The 20,842-nt window shown below is 54.0% G+C and overlaps 1 protein-coding gene across 1 annotated transcript in view; it reads left to right on the top strand.

The window, feature by feature from the left end:
- The first annotated feature begins 487 nt into the window (after positions 1-487).
- Positions 488-20,842, top strand: part of PFKP (phosphofructokinase, platelet) — a 49,314-nt gene continuing 28,959 nt past the window's right edge. The window contains exons 1-2 of the mRNA XM_035021742.1: positions 488-652; positions 11,947-12,020. Coding sequence (XP_034877633.1) covers positions 541-652; positions 11,947-12,020 — 186 coding nt within the window. The 5' untranslated portion in view covers positions 488-540. The remainder of the gene's footprint in view (positions 653-11,946; positions 12,021-20,842) is intronic.

The raw sequence follows: 20,842 nt of genomic DNA, 5'->3' as shown, positions 1-20,842 counted from the left end.
TTGGGTTCTGCTTCCCTAGTAGCCGCGGGCCCCGCGCCCCCCCCACCTGCCACCCGCAATGCTCCCACAATTGCTGTGATCCCGCCCATCTAAGATGCTCCGCCCACCTGCCATGCTTTTCTTTCCCCCGGGGATGCTCCCCAGGGGACCTTGATCCTCCTCCAACCAGCGATGCGCCCTCCACCTGCCGCCCCGCCCCTCTGAGACCATCCGCTGCCCCCGCCCCCACCTGTGGCGCTCCTCCGCCGCGCTCCTCCCGCCCACGTTCGGCGCTGGGTCCGCCCGCTCCCCTCGTACCTCCCCCCACCTGCGGCGCTCCCCCACCCTGGACGCACCACCACCCGCCGAGCTCCCCGACTGGCCTGAGGCGCGCCCCCGCCCCGCGCGTCCCGCCGGCCGGCCCCCGCGCCCTGGAGCCCGCCCTTGGCCGCCCATTGGCGCGCGCCGAGCGGGCGGGGCGGACGGTTCCGAGTCGCAGTGGCGCGGGCGGGGGCACTGCCTGCTGAGCACCCGCCCCAGCACAGTCTCGGCCTGCTCGCCATGGACGACGAAGATGTCGCCAACCGCAAGGTCTCCTTCCGAAAGTGCCTGGAGCACCTCTCCGGGGCCGGCAAGGCCATCGGAGTGCTGACCAGCGGCGGGGATGCCCAAGGTGCGCGACCGCCTGCCCGGGCCGGGGGATAAGTGATGGGAGGAGGGACCGGGAAGAGGGGATGGGGTACGCGGGGCAAGCGGGGACAAGCGATGGGAGCCCCAGGAGGAAGCGAGGGAGAGGGGGTACTGCGGCTCAGAGCAGGGTGGGGGAGAAATCCTGGCGCCCGGGAACCGCAGGGGTACCTTCCGGGGCAGGAGTGGGCGGTGCAGCCTCAGAAGGAGTCTGGAGGAGTCTTCCCTCCCGCAGGAGGAGGGAAGAATGTGGCCTTAGGATCCTTTATCGGGAAGATCAATTAATTTCCCCCCTCCACGTTTAGTTTTTAAATTGAGACTGGCTGTGGGGTCTCCTGGACGGCCCTTGGAGGTCATTTCTCGTCCGAGTCGTAGGGTGGGGCCGACACCCCTGGGAAGCTTAGGAGTTGCGCGGCCACCTGGATGCCGCGGCCCCCACCCCCCTCGCACCCCGCCCCCACCGGGTGGAAACAACGGATCCCCGCCGCGCGTCCTGCGGATTCGCGTCCCCCGCGCGGCGCGGGCGGGGTCCCCGCTGTTGCCTGGTGGGGCGCGGCGAGGGGCGCGAGGGGACCCCGCCCGGGATGCCCACGGCCCAGTTTCCGCTGGAGGCTTTCTACCGCTCTCCTGACAAAACCGAAAACTGAAATAGGTCACAAGGCCCGCCCCGCCAGCCTCCTCCGGCTGGGAAGGACCAGGAAGCCGGGTCTCTGGGACGTCACCAGCACCCGGGTTGCGGACTCCAGCCCTCCTCCCCCCACCATGTGGAGGCAGATTTGGGGGAGAAGGGGACCCAAGCCCAGGGCCCGCGGATACCTAAAGAGTATTTAAATTTAAAGGAGGGGGTGACATGGCCACGCCCGGGCCCCTGGCGCTGGGTGCACGTGGGGCACAGGGATTTCCAGGCGGTGGGGTTTCCTGATCCAGGTAAATCCCTGGGTGGGGCGAGCCGCCCGCTAGAAAGTGGATCGCCGCTTTGCGGGCGGATGCGTCCCTGGAGCCTAAGATCGCCCTGGCTGGGGACGCCTCCCCAAGCTGGGTTTGGTTTTTCTTTCCTCCTCTTTCTCCTACCCCTGGTGCCCGATTTTTCCAGATTTCCAGGACACACCAGGTGGAGGGATGCTCAGGTGCTGCGCCGGGCGCCCTCGCCTGCTGCCCACCGTCCGCGGTGCGCCTGACCTTGCCTTCGCCCTTGAGTCGGGCGGGGCTGGCAGGTTGGGGCGCTGTGGCCGCAGCCCCGCCCGCCGCGCGTCTACGTGATGCCCGGCCAGTCGCCGCCCGCGCGCCCTGCGCCCTTGGCCCTAGGCATCAAGCCCCGCAGCCGGCGCGCGGGGCGCAGTAGGTGAGGGGATGGCGCTTCAGCGCGGGCAGCGTCCCCGGAGCCTGAGTCCCCGGAGCGTGAGTCCTCGGTGAGACCCGCCTCGTCCTGTTGTGGGCGGGGACCGCGGCGCCAGTCACCGCCCCCACCGCACAGGCCGCTTTTGCGCCCGCTGTTCTGCCTGAACTGGTATTCTAGTAAAGTGAGCCCTGGTGTAAAAACATTCCGGAGAAGGAAAAGGTGGTAGAGCCAAGGCCCGGATTGGGGAAATGCAGTGACACCGAGGATATCGCCCACGTGACGTAAATGAACACTTAGAGGTGTGCCACGTGGAGCCCTGTGGGGTCGCGGTGGGGCTAAGAGTGGCTTCCTACCACATGGCATAAAAAGCATGTGCGTCTGGAGACCTGCCCTAGCACGAATTAGGAAGCACAATCGGGGCCCTGCAAGGGAATACAACGTTGGCACAGGAAGAGGAACTAGTCTCTAAAACCACCAGGCTTCAAGGCCAGAGTTTCAAGGTTATTTGACAATTAAGGTGCTGTGTCTGTTGGGGAAAAAAAAAAAAAAAAGCATTTATGTGTCCACTCTTTGGAATCCCTGTACAAGAGTTTGCTCAGCTACTTGGTAAATGACGTGCAGGCACTGGGGACCATGGTGCAACACACAGAACCTAGCCCTGCTCAGCCACTTGTGAGTAGTTCCAGTAGGGGCCAGGAAGTCCACCTGTCTTCTGCTTAGTGGAACAGGATACTCTGAGAACCCAAATTACATGAGAAGCCTGCTTGGTTGGTGTCAGGGCCATGGGAGATGCTCTCAGCTGATACCTCAGGGCTGGCCCAGGGAGAGCCCCTGTGCTCCCGGCATTTCCCCCCAGGCAGAAGGGAGGTTTTCTTGGACTTCGTGCAAAGCACGGTCTCCCGCTTTTTTGCTGCTCTGACCTGATGGAGCATCTGAGCACATGTCCTTCTGAGAAGGCTTGTCTAGACATGTGCTCAGAGGGGCTGGTCTTAGCAGCAACACGTTTACAGACCCTTAGACAAGGTCATTCTTAGAGATATTGTCTGAGACGCTTGGTTCTTTTGCCATTTTATCCTGACTCCAAATTCTGTCAGTACTTGATTTTCCCTGCGATAGAGAGAATTTGGCTCCTTGCTAAAGATCCAGGGGAGCATATGCAAGTCTTAATGTCAGGTTTTCCAATCAGATGTAAAATTTTGGTCAAATTCCAACTGGGGCGGGGCGGCGGGGGAGGTGAGCATAGCTACTATTTATTGGGCACATTTTGTGTCCCAGGAGCTTTACAGTTATCTCCAGGCCTGATCACATTGCTTCCAGATATGTATGTCTTCGTTTTGGAGGTGGGGAGAGAGACCTACGGAGACATAAGCAACTTGGTTTGGGTTACACAGCTCATATGTGGCCTCTATCAGTATTTAAACCAACTTCTGTCAGATTTCAGTCCCAGGGACTTCCCAGGAGGCCATGCTCTTCAGGGGCCTTGTAAAGTGAAAGTCCAAGTTTTAAAGGTTCTATTTATGTATGCTGTACTTACTTATTACAGAGAGAGAGAGAGAGAGACAGTGGGGTTGGGGGGAAGGGGGAGAGGGAGAGAGAGAATCCCAAGCAGACTCCCTGCTGAGGGCAGGGTCTGGCTCGTGGCTCCATCTCAAGACCCTGAGATCAAGACCTGAGCCAAAATCAAGAGTCAGATGCTTAACCCACTGAGCCACTCAGGGGCGTCCAGATGATTTTTAAACAGCTTTGGTAGTAGAGCAGAAAATACCTTTTTACAGGGATAGCACTAGGTCAGCCAAAGCCAGAGTGATGAAACACTTTGTTTTCCAGTCGAATTTAGTAATTATTAAAAAACAAAAGTAAATCCTGCATCTCTATTCTTACTGCCCCAGCCCCGCCCACTAAGGAAGACTATTTCCAGGGCTAATTACTTTTCTCATTCTTCGGGTTTCTTCTGCTGTCACAAGGCATGTCTGCAAGTTAAAACTGAATTTCCACCTTGCTGGACAGACAGCCTTTCCATGACTAAGTAAGTAGCTACCCTCGAGCAAGATTGTGTCATCCACCAAAAATGATTCATGGGCATAGACACAGTCTGTGGGATCAGCCAGGTGCAGATGAGAAGGTGGAGAAATTGAGTGCCCCCTGCAGGCAGCGTGGCTATAAAGTCCTCTTGCCTAAGGCGAAGCAAACATGAATACAGTATCCAGAGAATTCACATAAATTGAGTCTGTGTCAGTCTTTAAAAGAACAGCAAGAATCACTAACGTTTGCTGGTGGCGGGCGCTACGCTTGTGTGCACTAACTTTTTCTTGGTTCACGCGGGAGTGAGCGAGCTTTGCGAGGAACTGGCTTCCTTGAGTTCTAAGTGGTAGACGGGGCTGAGCCCTGAGGCTGCAGAGAGGATGGGAGGTCGTCTTCAGTGCATTTCTGGTGTCCAGCACAGGATGCGGCAGGAGGCAGGCTCTCAGATGTTTGCTGGATGGCTCCCTCTGAATCCCTCCAGGGCCCTATGGGCCACTCCCTTTCGTAAAATGCTGGGTGACTGCAATCCGGGCTCCTTCCTTCTCATTAAGTCATTCCAGTGACTTGAACCTTCACTAATCAGAAGCACTCTTCTATCTGCAGAGCAGGATCTGGGAATGGCTAATGCCTCAAAGCTTGGAACTTTATAGCGGTCGGCAGAAATGCGGGGCACTGGTGGCTGGAGCCCAGCACGGGGCGGTTCGGCCATTGATCACGTACTGCTTGAATATGGCACTGGGGCCCCGCTTGTGCAGGATCCTTCTGTATTCATTCGGAGGTGTGCTGGCTGCAAAACCCAGCTCGGTGCAGAGGGAAACGGGGGCCCAGGCCTGGGGGCCCCTTACTATCCTGGAACTCTGTACACATACGTTCTAGAGTAGGAGGATTTTTTTCCATGTAAAATTTAGTAATTAATTTAGCAAGCACGGTTGCATCTAGGAGGCGGTGTGTTAGAACTACAGTGCTCACCCCATGAGTGCCTTGGGCCATCAGCCACTGCACCCTCTTCTGTAATGCACACACTCTGCGGGGCACCCCCAGGCGACTCTCAGAAGCTAGACGCTTCTGTCTTCTTTCAGAAAAACTCAATCCTGCCTTGGGGGGAACAAACAGCTTTGGTTCAGAACTGAAACCTTTCATCAGGGAGAACTGGGGCCGGTGGGACACGCTCCACCAACCTGATGGACCGTCAGAAGCAATCACCATTAGAAGCCTGGAGATGGGCCAGCAACGTGGTAAAGGCAGACGTCGGGACACAAAACTGTAGGCCTAGTGCGGTTGTAACTAGGTTGGGAAGGTGTATTTGGATAAAGAACAGGCAGTCTTATGTTGAGAAAAAGCAAGCTTGGCACGGGGCTCCCTTTTTATTTGCTGCAGCGCCCCTGCCAGGAAGCTCCCGTGTCCTCCCACTGCCCCTTCGGGCCCTGCATCTTCGCCACTGTCTACTTAGCTTGCTGGGAATTACAGTAATTGTGCTTGTCAGGATAAGAAGCAGCAAAGCGTGTGGCAGAGCAGAGCCTCGAGAGTCGCAAGACTGATTAATAGGTCCTGGTTCCTGGTTCTGCTCTCTGCTAGCCTTGGGCAGGGCCTCTGTTTTTCGTTTGCAAAATGAAGGACGCAGAGTCACTCACCCGCTGTCCTCTTCCATCCTCCCTTCTTCCTCTTCCCTTCAGTGGAAGGAGGAGGACAGGGGGAGGCGCAGAAGAGAAAGGGCAGCACACCGCTCAGGACCCCGCCAGCCCTCCTGCCCCTGGGGGCTCGCGAGCTTCCTCCCTCCCGGTTGCATAGCCCTTCTGATTTTGTGGGTCTGGGTCTAGTGGGGGCCTGAGAATCACACCTGGTCCCCCACGCTTGCATCCCGGGTGCATGGGGCAGTTTCGGAGGATGGCTTTCTGACCTTGATGAGAACCTTGACTGGGAAGGTTAATGACCCTAGGACCCCTTGTATAAAAAGGTGTAAATAAGTGACGTGGCTGGACGTTTCTTTTGGCCAGAAAATGGTCGGATGAGTGGTGTAGGGTGACTGGTTCAGCTCTGGGTTAACATTCCTATGGTCTGGTTCCCCTTTTCATATCCTCATCCCACCAATGAATGATGACCGTGGAGGTGCGAGGCCATGCCTCAGGCCGACAGTGGACCCCCGTCTCTCAGGGGGCTGGCACTGAGTGCTGGAAGCAAGCCAGACCTAGGAAGGAGCCCCTTTTTCTGCAAGGCCCCGGGCACCTGTGGTCAGGGACTGTGCACCGACCCCCAACCCACAGGGGCTGAGGCGTGAGCTGGGGCAAAGCAGCCCTGCTGAGGGGGGAAGTGTGTGTAGGGGCTGGGAGGAGGAGGTCAGGGCCAGATGGGTGAGGCTCCCGGGAGGGCCAGGCAATGAGGACTTTGGATTTACCTCGTGGGAGCAAGAAAACCCCTGCAGGTCCTGGCTGCTTCTGATAAGGGTCGTTTTGTGGGGCAGCCAGGAGGGGTGGGGTTGGGAGCCCAAGTTTAGGGTCTCATGGGGAGTGGATTGGGCCATGGCTGGAGGGCTGTAGGGGTGGAGCTGGGCCCGCCTGCCGCAGGGTGCCCCTGTGGCGAGGACCCAGGGATGTGGGGTGGATTTTGTAAGTGGAGGGTTTTGCCTCAGATAGGAGCTTACCTGTACTGCAGGAGGAAAGGCCGAGGACGGGAGCAGAGGTGGAAGCAGGTAGGCTGGTGAGAGAATGTTCTTTACAGCGGTGCTTACACTAGTGAGCAATGGGAAGACCCGCGGAAACCCATCAGCAGGAGCTTAGCTACTTTAGGTACCTGGAAGGGAATATTCATCCCCTTCTGCAAAGAGCTCTGCACTGATGCCCGCAGTAAGGTAAACACACTACTGCTACAGAGTAGATTCAGAACTAGATCCCATGCTGTGTGGGAGAAACAGGCTCCCACGCGAAGCCCGTTATGTATGTGACTTTACCCTGTCACCACACGAAAACAATTAATTGTAAATGTATATTTTATCCAACCTAGTAGTCAATCCCTCATCAGTATAAAGATCGTCAATAAGATATCCCACATTCTTTTTTTTCCATGCTGAGCCATGCAGTCCGCTCTGACTCGGCCAGGTGCTGCCGTCCCAGGGACAGTGGGGTTCCAGCACCTGGGGTGGCCATCTCAAGGGGAAGGTGATGAGCCGGGGGAAATAGCTCCAGACAGTCTGGTCTAAAGGGTTAAGTAAGGAGACTGATTGTACTCTTCAGATCACGTGGGAAACAACAAGAATGAACCCCCATTATTTTATTAGAATCAACATATCCTTTGCTTCTTGCAGAATATCCCAAGTTTAAATGTTATCAGAGCAGATCTCCGGAGGCATTTGGAAACAGGTCCGCTGCACTCCATGACCTCAAGGAAGGAATGATCTTTCTTCTTCTTATTTTAAATTATTAATTTTTTTATTATAATGTTTTAAGTTTTTGTTTTCATTCCGGTATAGTTCACATGCAGTGTCCTATTAGTGTCAGATATACAATATAGTGACTGATTGAACAACTCTTTTTTTTTTTTTAAGTGTTTATTTTAATTCAGGAAGGAATGATCTTAACGGCCCTGCTTCCCTGCAGGATATTTTAGTAAGAAGCAGTGGATATGTAAAATCAAGACAGCAGTTTAATGGCCTGTTTTGTCTGTCTCATCTCAAGTACTGATCACACAGTTCCCACTCAGCTGCTCCTAATTTTTTCAAGGTCTGTTCATTTCATTTTTGGTTTCCATAACCAACTTCTCCATTCCCTGCGGGCCAGGGTCTAAATTTTTACAAATGACAAGGAGGTTACTTTCCAAATATTACGATTCTGACCTGGTAGCAGGATTACATTTTCCCATGGTAGTAATGAGGAGAGTTGTTTGAATTCCCAGATCTGGCTACCAACACAAAAGCAAAAGCACGAGGAACGAAGCCCATCGTCCAAACTGTGTGTGACAGAGGCCATGGGGGAACATCGGGGTGTTCTCTGCTGTGCTTGGTTTTTGTCCTCCAGGGGCCCCTCCTTGGAAGATGTCCACCCGCAGGGCCCAACCCTACACCCCACTGGCAGGGAGCCCTGGCAGACCCAGCAGGCCCCGCCCCAAACAGTGAAACCCAGAACTGGGGACCAGCAGCCCTTTTTATTCCTCAGGTTTCCCTTAGGAGATTCTAATGCACAGCCATTGTACCAGAGGGAATTCGCTCGTCTTTTAAGTTAAAATATAACGGAGACTAAGGTTTATACTGCAGGTGTGCCCTTTATCATTTCTGTTCCCTTGGCTTTCCGTTTGTCTGCTCAGAGCCTGACTTCCTCATCACCCCTGGGGGACTCCGGACCCCACGGGCTTGCTGTGAGCATCCATCCGCCCTGAGCTGGAGGCACAGGCCCGCCCCACGCCCCACGCCCGGGGCTGGCCCCAGCTGTGGGAAGAGGTCAGCAGGTTTAACTCAACTGCACTCACTTTCAGTAAAAGCCCGGGGAGGCTGGAAGGTGGTTCTTAGGTGGTTCTTAGGCATCTTGTGGAAGATGCCGAGTCCGGCTCCTCCGTCCCTGCCCTCCGGAGGCTCTGGCAGCGCTGAGGGGGACCCCCATTGCCGCAGGTGACCAGCTCCTTCTCAGGTGAGCACAGGTTCACCCCAAGAGGCTGGGGTGCGAGTCAGGTGCTGGGGCTGGTGTGAAGGTGTGCGGGCCACCCATGACAGGTCTACTGGGCGTCCCCTCCGGATCACGTGTACTTGTCACAGTTTCCTCCTGCCATTGCTTACATTGGTTAGAACCCCCCAATTTATCGTGCCTTTAGGAGCGACCCCCTGGAGCTGTGTCCTCATAAAGGGGTGCTCAGGAGGGCGAAGGCCTGACGTCGGGTATTAATCATGCTGGTCACCTGGTGATCGTGCTGGTGTGGTTGAAGCGTTTGGGGTTAACTTCCCTGGGACAGTGGCCGCCGAGCGAGTCCTAGAATCCTGGAGTCTGTCCGAAGGGCCCGCGAGGAGCTGGGCCTCTCCATCCCCGTAAGGTCTGCGGGCGAGGCTGCGTGCGCCCCGGACCAGCTGCGGAGACGCTAACGCCCCACACGTGTGGCCTTGCCCCACAGAGCGCGGGCGTGGGGCGCTCTCCCATCGAGAAGGGGAGTGGGTGGGCTTTCTGGAGGTCAGGAGCCCCGTCTCGAGGTCGCATCCGGCAGTCCTGGGGGAGCTGTGGGTTGTGCTGTGTAGAGGGCCCTGAGGTTCAAGGATGAGCATCCGGGGGGCGGGGCCAAGCAGGTAGGAGTCCCGAGGTGGAAAATCTCTCCCTGCAGATTGGCGTGCAAGCCCCGTAGGACCCACAGCAGGAACGTGGGCGAATTCGTGCTTGCGGAAGCTGATACGGTCAACCTCCGGCTGGTGCCAGGACAGTGCCACAGCATGGGACCACGTTTCTACGGGGGTCCCTTGGCTGGCTCCAGGGGGCAGGCAAGGGGAAAAGACGCAGGGCAGCTTTTGCTTTTTAAGATGTTATTTCTGGGGCACCAGGGTGGCTCAGTCAGTTAAGGGTCTGACTCTTGGTTTTGGCTCAGGTCAGGATCTCAGCCCTGGGTAGGGCTCTATGTGCAGTATGGAGTCCGCTTGGGATTTTCTCTGTCCCTCTGCCCCTCCTCTGGACCACTCTCTTTGTCTAAAATAAATAAAATCTTAAAAAAAAAGAAAGATTTTATTTCAAAGTAATCTCTGCACCCAAAGTGAGGCTTGAACTCACAACCCGGAGACCTAGAGTCACATGCTGCTGGGGCTGAGCCAGCCAGGCCCCCCTGATTTTTTTTTTTTTTTTTAAGGATTTTATTTTTTGGTGCAGTTTTGTTTCATAGCAAAATTGAGTGGAAGGTGCAGACAGTGCCTGTATCCCCCGCCACACAGGTGCACAGCTCTCCCCACTCCCCACGTCCCCACCTTGTGGCACGTGTGTTATAGACGATGAACCTGCACTGACTCCCCATCCTCCCCCAAAGCCCATGGTTTCCACCAGAGTCCCTGCTGGTGGTGTGTGTCCTGTGGGTTTGGACAGATGTGGAATGACCGCAACCACCCGTGTAGCATCAGAATAGCATCACTACCTCTCCGGTCGCCCCAAGCTCCTGGTGACCCTGATCTTTTTGCTGTCTCCATAGTTGTGCCTTTTCCAAAATCTATTTTTTTTTTAACAAGAAGAATGTACTTATAAATTACTTGTGTAATTGCTAACCAAAGAGAAAAAGCCATTTCAAGTCCTTCTGGCCATGGTGTGGATAACGTTAGAGGGACATGGCAGGATTCGGGTCAAAGGTCGGGAGAAATGTCAGTTTTAGGGGCAGGGACTGGGGAGGGCATGCGTACTGGGCGTGAGTCACAGGGAGCCATACCTGCAGCAAGAGAGCAAACACGGGCAGAAGGTGGGGGCGTGAGGGGGGAACAGGAGTCCATCGCGTCTTGATATATGGAGTTTGTGGGGTCTGGAGGGACGAACACCTGTTAATCAGTAGGTCATTCAAATTCTTCATGTCATAAGCGAGGTTTGAACATGAAGTAGTGAGACTCCGGACACACACATGTCCACGTCCATGTAGATTTTATCTGTGCGTGAGCCGTGGACTGACTTCTAAGGTCCACAGCTCGTCCAGCTTTGGGCCTATGGCAGCCTTTCAGACTCAGCGCCTTCGAGAGCCAATGGCCTTATTCTCGCATCTCAGAGGAGGGTCAGTGTGGCGTGAACATTTCTACCCCGTCTTCTGAGCAGGTTTACCGTTCCTGTACACACGAATGGAGTCTCCGTGTCTGTTAACACCCCTGGGAGCCACGGCGCCTTCCATATGCCGTTACCAGGAGTGGCCTTTACTTCATGGCTGGTGTTCTCAGCATCTTCAGTCCCGACGTTGGTTTCTGAAATGTAAACTCGTGGAGAAGGCAGACTGGAGCTGTTGGGTGGGTGTGCTCGTGGAGTTTGGCTGGGAGCCCAGGGGCTCTACGCTGGAGGCTGGGGACTGTGTCCTCCCCGAGGCCCCGGCCCGGCCCTTGTCCTCATAGGCCTAACTCTTAGCCACGGTGATGACACAGGATTCTGCAGGGGCGAAATCCACGCCTGTTCACTTAGGTCTCCACAGTGGTCGTACCGCTCAGATGGGCTGCTCACAAGTGCAGCTCCCGGGGAGAGCAAATGAGTGTGGTGGACACACGAGACCATGTTGCACGAAGCTGCTTTGAGGGGTGCCTGGGTGGCTCAGTTGGTTAAGCTTCTGCCTTGGGCTCAGGTCATGGTCTCAGGGTCCTGGGATCGAGCCCCGCATTGGGCTCCCTGTTCAGTGGGAAGCCTGCTTCTCCCTCTCCCACTCCCCCTGCTTGTGTTCCCTCTCTCGCTGTGTCTCTCTGTCAAATAAATAAATCTTAAAAAAAAAAATGCCACTTTAAATCCCCTTTAAGTAATAGCCCCTGGGAAAGTGTGGAAGATGTCCTAGATTATCTTGAGTAGGTATTTATAGTATATTGGTTTAATTTTTCTTTTACTAAAACAGCATTACTTATTTTGAATATAAGGCCATTGACTAAAAATTGTTTTCCCCTGGTAGCTGCTAATGAAATCATGTATTTTTCTTTCATCTCCTCCTCAAATCACCGAAATTGTCCTTTTCCATATAAATTTGAGTAAGGCTAACTGCACATAAACACCCCTCCCCGCTGGTGTCTAGTGAGCGGGCCGTGTTGCCTACAGCCCCCCGCGACTCTAAGGTGCCCCGGGCTCTCTCACGATGACACGCACCGGGCTGACATTGACCCCAGAGGGATGCGCCAGGCCCGTCCTCCACGTGAGGAGCCTTCTGTGCGGGCCCGCGGTTCACCCCTGGGCCCAGTGGGTCCAATGTTAGCGCCAGAGTCGTCCCAGCCTGGTCACTGATTCCTGTCCCTGTTCCTTCCACAGGTATGAACGCCGCTGTCCGTGCCGTGGTGCGCATGGGAATATACGTGGGGGCCAAAGTGTACTTTATCTATGAGGTCAGTGTTGCGTCTCCCTTGCACTTTCTCTGACTCAGGGACCTGTGCCTCGCGCCTTCCCCGGGCTCTGCTGACCCAGATGGGCTCTGCTGACCCAGATGCGCAGGCTCAGGCCAGGCCAGGGCCCCAGGGGCCGGCGGCCGGGGGGCGGGGGGGGGTTCCCGCAGGGATGCGGGACGGGGGTGGCGCTCCCTGGTCTAGGTACAGGCCTGTGACATCTGTGGCAGGGAGGGCTCGGGGAGGGGAGAGCCCATGGGGCGCAAAATGGTCTCGTGGGATTAATGTATTTATTTGTAGCCCTTCTTCCCTAAAGAGGAGATATATTCATTTAATATGGGGGTGAATTTGAGTAAGTGTTAAGGTAAGTGGGAGAAAACAGTCACTTTGAGCTTTTCATCATTACTGTAGAACCCAGACCGCCTCCCTAACAACCGTTTATGTGTTAACTTTGAAACCAAGCGCCTGAAACAAGACAACAGCCCTGGCCCATTAGCTCCTGGGGTCCTGATCATGGAGAAGTAAGCCAAGTTTGGAGGGAAAGCGCCAGTGTAGTTTGGGCTGTGCTAGTTATTTCAAAAACTATCAGGAAAAAATAATTTATATTTACTTTTTAAATTTATGAAATCTCATAAAGCTGAAAACACAGAAAGAAGAGCATATGTTTTTTAAATGGCTTGGTTCCTGCAAAACCACCATTAGTATTTTGTTTTTTTGTTTTTTGTTTTTTTTAAAGATTTTATTTATTTATTTGAGAGAGAGAGAATGAGAGACAGAGAGCACAAGAGGGAGGAGGGTCAGAGGGAGAAGCAGACTCCCCACTGAGCAGGGAGCCTGATGCGGGACTCCAGGATCATGACCTGAGCCGAAGGCAGTCGCTTAACCGACTGAGCCACCCAGGCGCCCGGTATTTTGTATTCTGATTCTTCCTGGGCACCTGTCCTGTGTGCAGCACCGACCTAAACCCCCCGCGCCCCCCGCCCTCCAGGAGCTGACTGTCCAGGTCCTTTTCTCCTTCTGGGAAGTGGCTGTTCATAAGTCTGTGCTCACTGGGCCACATAATGGTTTGTGTATTGTTTGCTGGAAAAAGGTTTTTTTTTTTTTTTTTTTTTTGCCATGGGCTTTGGTGTGCTTTTCTGAGCTGTGGTTCTGTGAGTTTGGGGTTTGCATTTATCTGATTTGGGTGATGTTACAGGATGGGCCCAACCAAAGCTCTCCCAGACTATTGTTTGGTCCTGTTCTGTTTGCAGCTCTTTGGGGTCACGTTGCGCCCTTAAGCGTCGGCCCTGGGCTGAGGCGCTGGCCACCAGCTGCCCCCTCACCAGTGCGGACAGAGTGCCATGCTCCCCAGGCTCCCTCCCCCATCCCCTCCATTCGACGTCTAGTGTCCTACAGGTGTCCACATGTGTGTGCGTTCCTGCTACTTCTGGAGACTTCATGCACACAGACCTCTCTGCCTTTTTATCTCATTTTATCTTATTTTACTCCATTTTGGGGAGGGGTTGCCTTCTGCCTGAGGGCTGAGAGAGACCACCACCCCCTGGCCTGACCACAGTTCCTCTGTGAACCTGGTTTTAAAAATCTTCTAGGGGTTGGGGCACCCTCAGATGAGGTTCTTCTGTTGTAATTAACGGCGTGTTTTCAGATCTGCCGATCTGGACCCCCCTGGCTTACAACGTGCCCTGCAGCGGGTGTCACCTGGTCAGGGGCGCTGCAATGGTGTGTGGGCTGAGCTTCTGTCCTCGGCCCCCCCTGGGTCTTTGAGGTGACAGCGGGTGTGGGAGGGAAGGGAAGGAAGTCATATCCGGTATTTTATAGTGAAAGAAACTGACGCGTGTTTCTTTAAAAAAAGTTTGCTTTTTCCGTGTCTTCTGTCACCGGCAGGGCTGGGAAAAAGCTCCCATGCCCCATCAAACCAGTAACAGGGCTGGGATCTACCCCCCAGGGGCGTGGGTGTCTGGAGGCATTTTTTGACTGTCCCGTTATCGGGTGGGAGTGGTGTTCCCGGCATCTCACGCACAGAGAGCAGGGATGCTGCTCAGCAGCCTGATGCCCAGAACAGCTCGCACAACAAGGAATTCGTGATCTGGCCCCCGGGGCCCATAGTGCCGAGGTCTGGAGGCCCCACATTGAACCAAGGGCTGGATGTGTCCTTGCTGTGAGTGTCCTTGCTGTGAAAGCAGGGTGGGCCTGTGCGCATGCTGAATTTTTGAGTGTGGAAACTGACATAGGAACTGTCGACGTTAATCCTTCAGACTTAAGTCTTGTGTTTCTGTTGGTTTTATTGGCTCTGTATTCTGGCAGTTTTAGATAGGATATTTAGTGGGACCTCTGTTGCCAGACTGCACACATTTCCAGTTAAGGAATTGAGCAGAACATAGCAGCTTTGCCCACACATAAGGACATTGGGGCTTCCTTAGGAGAAGAGCATCTTGGATTTTCTTCAGAGGAATCCTGACCTAGGAAACCAGATGCCTCCATCCCATTGTCCGCTGGGAGAGGTGGCCTGCTCTCCATGGCCTGCTTTCCTCCTGGCCACTTTTTTTTTTTTTAAGATTTTATTTATTCATTTGAGACACAGAGATACACAGAGAGAGAGAGCATGAGCAGGGAGAGAGACAGAGGGAGAGGGAGAAGCAGGCTTCCCGCTGAGCAGGGAGCCTGATGCGGGGCTCGATCCCAGGACCCTGGGATTATGACCCAAACCGACTGAACCACCCAGGCGCCCCCCTCCTGCCCACTTTAGGGGCTGTGTTCTGCCCACTTTAGAGGCCGTGTTCTTCACGCCCTCTCTGAAAGGTGGGGTGGGCTTGGCATCTTGCCCCTTCCCGCCCACAGATGGGCAGCGAGGAGTCCTGACTCTGAATGGATCCCATGTCTTTCAGGGAAATGCAGGGGTTCGTGCAGTTTCTCCATCAGGAAGAGCCAGAGAGAATCCAGGCTTAGGGTAGTGAATGTCAGGATGACTATTTTCGTAATAACTGGTTTACTGGTAATTGGGCCTTGGGTGGAAGATAGAGGGTGCATGGGGAGAAGAGCAGAGCCTCCAGGAACCAGGAACAGTCCGCCCGTGAGTCCTGGAGACGGGAAGCAGACGGGAGCAGCCTGGAGCTGGACTCACGTGAACTGAAGTCATCGGTCTGGAGAGTGGACCGTGCTTCTCGCGACACCCCTCCCCCTCCCCCTCCCCCCAGAAAAGAGAAATTGTAGGGAACCAGGGCTGTTCTTTACAGCTGCATGGGAGGTGGTCTTGGACTCACTGGAGACCAAGCCCTCGGCCGGCCTCAGACCCTCGGGCTTTGCCCTGGGAGACAGTTTGGAGTGCACCAGTTTGGGGTAACATCAGCTCTTCGGGACAGACGTCGACGACCCTGTCTCTGAAATCCAAGCCTCTCTAAAATCTGCCAGTTTTACCTGACTCATCCGTACCCTCCTAGCGTGACTGCTCCTAAGACGGGGCCACGGGCCACCGGCCAGGACCACCCCGTGCCCCACAGTCGTGCCAGGTTTGTCCTCTGGGGGGGCAAACACACCCCTGTCGGGGACGCCCATCCGAGACCGATTTGGACTCAAATTGAGAAGATGTTTGGTTTTGTTTTTTAAAACCTCATTCAGCAACCTGTCCCACACGTGTGTTCATTTGTGGTCCAGTTTCTAAGCTTGCCTAGAGCTTTCAAGGTTGCCGGCACACCTAAACAGTTAAACAGGTTAGTGTTATGTAAACAAAGGGTTTGGGGTTTTTTCCTTAGCAGAAAGTTTGTGGGAAGCGGATTGATTAGAGAACACTGACGTTTCTGCCGAGGGCCTGGCACTGGCTTCGTGCTGTCTGGCTGGCAGCTGGGGAGGGCTGTAAATCTGGGCCAGGTCTACGTGTGGTGCATGACGAGCCCAAGGGCGCCATCTGGGAAGGCTGGGGCGGGTGGTGGATTAACCCATTCTTTCCACCTATGGAGCCAGTTGATTTTTTTTTTTTCCCCTTCTAGGCTAGGGTTTTTCCTTAGAGACCTACAGATGTCTTTAGCAACTTGGGGATGGTGATGGCAAGGACATCACGTGGCTTTTCAAGACTATGCTCAGTAGACCACCCTGGCTTCAGGTGGACCAGGGGGAGGAGATATGTTCTCTGTTCCTGTGATCTTGGTCGGAGAGACAGGCTAGTCCTATTTCATGCAATCTGTGGGCTCAAAATCCTATTAGCTGAAGGTTTTCCTGCAGATTGACAAAAATTACAGCTCTTTAAATAGGACTCACTTAAAAAGTGTTTTCTCTTTATAATAACACTTCCCCATTGGGCATGCTCATGCCAACCTGTAAATCTCCACAGGGCCCATATCCCCGTTTTCTGAGGCTCAAAGAAAGGCTGGAGTGGTGCCCATCACATTTAGCAGCTGATTGGGTTAAAAACAAGCATCTCCGTGTGTGCTGGTCAGGACTTCCTACTGAGAGGGCCTCAGAGCAGCTCAGAGCGCTGTTCTGGCCTCACCAGCTTCCGGCTGCAGGTGCAGGGTCTGGCCTTGCCCCAGAGGCCGGGGAAGGCTTTCTCTTTGGACCCTGGCCTCCCACAGAGCTCAGCGGGCTGGGGTCCTGGGCATCAGGGCTGACTTAATACTCCGATAAACAAGCTTTAATAATGTGTCTGCTAATAGGTTAATATCATTTTCCCCTTCCGAACAGAAACCCTCTGTTTGCCACAGGGCCCGTGACTTCTCGGATCTGATGAGCTGCCTGCTTTCACAATTTTGAAAGTCAGAAATGGCATGCTTGTGGCAGAAACACAGACAACCCAAACCCCACATTTCCCAACGGAGGCTGGGCAGGCCTTTTCGGATGTGGTGGTTCCCCTCCTGGCCTGACCTCCCATCGGGGCCGGGCTCTGGGCTTCCCCGAGTGTCATGTGAGGCAGACACTGCCTGAGCGGCTGGACGGCACCCGACGGCAGGAGAGGGGCCCGGATGCCGGGGTGACCTCTGGGGGGGCGTGTCTGGTTTGTGATCCCTGCCCTGACCCATCCCGTCCCTGCCTCCCCCTGCCCCCAAGTGCCGGGAAGGCCGGGCACGGTGACCAGAACCACACTGTTGCCTCTGCCAGAGGTTTTACACGTAACTCTGCACCTTCACTTCCTTAAAGTCAGAGCTGCTTCACCACAAAACGTCTATCTGAAAATAGTACCAGGATGCCTGCACATGCAGTGAAATTATCAGTCTGCAGGTGACCAGGAGGTGAGACCGCCGAGCTGGAGCAGGTCCGGCCCTTTGGTTGGTGCACGGCTAGATAATGGAACCCAGCCCTGCTCGCCCTGAGCACCAGCTCTGACTGCCCACCTGCTCTGTGACCGGTCCTCCTGCTGCCCCCATGGTGCCCTGGGCTTTTCACAGGCTTGTACTAGTTACCGTTGCCATGTTTTAATCACAAAAGGATGGTCTCCTTCACCGCCTGCACCCCTCCTGTGTGTTATCACCATGCGGCTGGGTGAGGGGCTGTCTGAGAGGTAGCAGGCTCTCTGACCTGGAGGAGGTGCACCTGCTGTGTCCTGCTTTGGGTTTTATAACTTACCCGGAACTGGGGATTAGCAGCTTTGGTGTCAAGAAATCTGATAGTGCCGGACGGCTAAATCAATCCCACTGGTCTCTGTTGTCAGGTTTCCACAAGCACGAAGTGCTTGACCTTGCACGTTCTGACCTATTTTAGAAGGTCAGAGTTTGACCACCTCTTGCCAGAGACACGTGCAAAGGTGACTCTGAAGTCATGGGTTCCTTGAGCAGGAGTGGCTGTCGGGCCCTCCAGGCCAGGGCATCTGTGCCCCAAAGGGTCCTGGCGGGGGCCGAGTGGGGGCTGGGTGTGGGGGCGGGAAGGACTGCGGTGAACTTCCTGTAGCAGAAGAGTCATGATTCCTGAACTTTGAAAACCGCTGCCCACCCAGAGGACCTCTGGCCACCTCTTTCATGCTCACCTAGTCTTGCACGATGGCATTTACCAACTCTAACACTTGAGCAGTTCAGAGCTGACCTGTCTATGTGCTTGCCCTCAAGTTCTGTAAGCGAAATGCTTTAACTTACTAAGAAATAAGCCAGGAAGACAAAAATATGTATTTACTCAAGGCAGCAAAGCACGGGGAGAAGTCTCTGGTGTTGGTCACCGTGATATCTAGAAAATACTTTTGAAGGACGCTATCTTTGGTAGATTGTTTCCGCTGGTAGTTGGAGTGTTTGCCACTCAGTGAGCTCTTGACCCAGTAATTCAGGAAATCAGATGCAGAAAAAACCATTATCAAGTTGAGAAGACAGGTGCACTCATCAAACATACGTGTTCAAGGGGAAAAGCCCACTTGGCCATATAGCGCGGGACTATGATTTCTCTCTGGGTCTTTAATTTAAAAACCATATGTAGTATGAGATCTCTTATAAGAGAAAGCCACCCGCAGTGGACTAGCTCTGACTCTCCTCAGAACGGATTTAACAGGTGCCCAAAAACGCAGGTCACAGTGACCTCTAGACGCAGCAGTCTCTAGAGGAACAAACTGGGGACTACGCTGACTTTGCCTGTTGCTTAGAACCGTTTCAAACAAGAAGTCAAGCTGATTTCAGAGTTTGTGGCATGTTCCCAGATGTCACTGGACAGACGGCGCACTTGACCGTCTCCTGGGCTCATCGTGGGAATGAGGATCAACAAGCTGGCAGTGTTACTCGGGGTTAAAAACTAAGTGTGGCTTTGAAGGGTTTTCTGTGGTTTTTATTCCCATGCGAGTCATCGAACTGACTCTGAAGGCAAATTCCAAGAAGTTCAGAAAATATTTTGGGCTCTGGCTGTATTGGGATAAAGTACTCAAGCCTCCAAAGAGACTTCCACAGAAAACAGCACATCCGAATTTATAAATTACAGTATATTTTTGTAAAATCAGTCTTCTTAATTTAGTAACCACTTCCTTGTAAGCGAAAGACCGCTGAAAATTGCAGCTGGGAGATCTTTTCTAGGGTTGCACGAGCTCCATGAGTCTGCAGATGGAGGGTGAGTCACTTCCTGCCGCGCCCAGGCGTGCGGTCAGGAGCACACTGTGGATACACTAATCACAAAAATCCCTTTATCGCTCGCTGTCCCAGGGTCTCTATGCCGCCCGACATAAAGGATCTTTGGAGAACGTTCTACGTTTCAAAATACGTGTTAGGATTTACAGAACAATTTTCCACGTTCCTGCTCCAGCAGTTTATACATGTTTTTATTAAGTCACTGTTTAGATGCTGAGCAAGAACCCTGAAGGCGAAGAGGGTTTTTGTGTTCCCAGCACGGCCCCTGTGGAGCAGCAGAAGCTGGGCACAGTGCTTGTCCGGGGGGCACGAGCTGCGGGAATCCTCCACGGGCCAGGGCTGACAGCCACATGCAGCAGAGACACCCCTGACAAGCTGGGGATGCTCCCCAGCCTCTGTGTCCTCGTCAGCCCTGCAGCGTCTGGGGCGGCCCCATCCCCTGGGTCCCCGAGGTGGAGTGTGCAGAAATCACTCCCGCAGCTGTGGGCGTCGAGAGGGTGTTCACATCCTATTTTTGCCAAAGCCTGTGGGTAGCACACTTCTCCACTCTGCCCCGCCTGGGACAGCCTCGCATACACCTGTCCTCCTGGCCTCAGGAGTAATGGTTTCTCTCGTCCTCAGCGCCATGTGCACAGGCTTGGGAGGTAAGACCTCATGCCTCTGCGTAGGGGCCGTGTCCGTGTCCGCAAGGTGGCCGAGGCTCTGGAAGCTGGAGTCAGCCTGCAGGCCCGCTCCCAAGTGGTGTGCCCGCCGACCAGGCCTCTTGGAAGTGAGCTCAGTCTGCACCGCTGTGGATGTGGGCTTGTTGAGTGCTGTATCTGCAGCAGGCCATGCTGTGGCATGCATGCAGAGTGATGGGGGCCATTCTTTACAGGAGCCTGGGAGTTTGCCACACTCGGTGAACTGGATCCTCCCTCTGTCTGTCCTCTCTCTGTCTGCCTGCCATCTAGCTATCACCTGGCTCTCTACCTGTTTTTAATATTCTGCTGAAGATCCCTGGGACGCCCTTAGAAGCAAGGAGGGCTTGCTTTTGCAGCCTCTGTGCTTGGGGAGCTCACACACGGGGCCCCGTGTAGATACCGCTTCTCTTAAGAGCTCCCTTTCCAGGAACCAGGCCTGGATCAGATCACACTCCAGCTTATCACCCTCACCCTCCACAGTGACAAGCACAGCGGCTCAGTACTTTATATGGAGTGGGCTAAAAATGCACAACGCGCACCCTCTAAGGTTCACGGAGGTGCGTTTAGAAGGTGCGCGTCACTGCCCTGTGAAGACTGTGGGCCTGTGCTGGGGGCTCTGGAACGTCAGAGCCCCAGAGTCACGTACTCCGTGCAGGGGGCGCAGGGAGGCTGGCCAGCTCCAACCTGCACCTGCTCTCCGCTTCTCTGCTTCGTTCCAGGCCACCGGTCCCTTTGCTGGTTGTCACACGTAACACCTCTGTGACTGTGACATGCACAGGTTTATGTGTATTTATGTATATGTAACTATGTAGTAGAAAATATTACATAACTATAACGTATTAGATGTTATATACAATGTATACTCTGTATAATATATAAAATATATATTTGTTGTATTTGTAATAGTATATAGTGTATCAATATATTAGAAATATGAAACTAGGATTATATATTGTATATAATATATTCCATGTCATATACAATGTGTAACTATGTAACAAATATGTACAAATACAGACAGGGACACAGGTGTGTGTGTTGGTAGCCTAGTATTATGTGTGTGACAAATAGTAAAGAGGAGGGTGGCATGGAATGAAAGAGAAGAAAGAGAACTTGAGAGCAG

This window comes from Mirounga leonina, unplaced genomic scaffold (genome assembly GCF_011800145.1).
Source record: "Mirounga leonina isolate KUSES-001 unplaced genomic scaffold, KU_Mleo_1.0 Mir_175, whole genome shotgun sequence".
Lineage (NCBI taxonomy): Eukaryota > Metazoa > Chordata > Mammalia > Carnivora > Phocidae > Mirounga > Mirounga leonina.
This window is presented reverse-complemented; position numbering and strand designations above follow the sequence as displayed.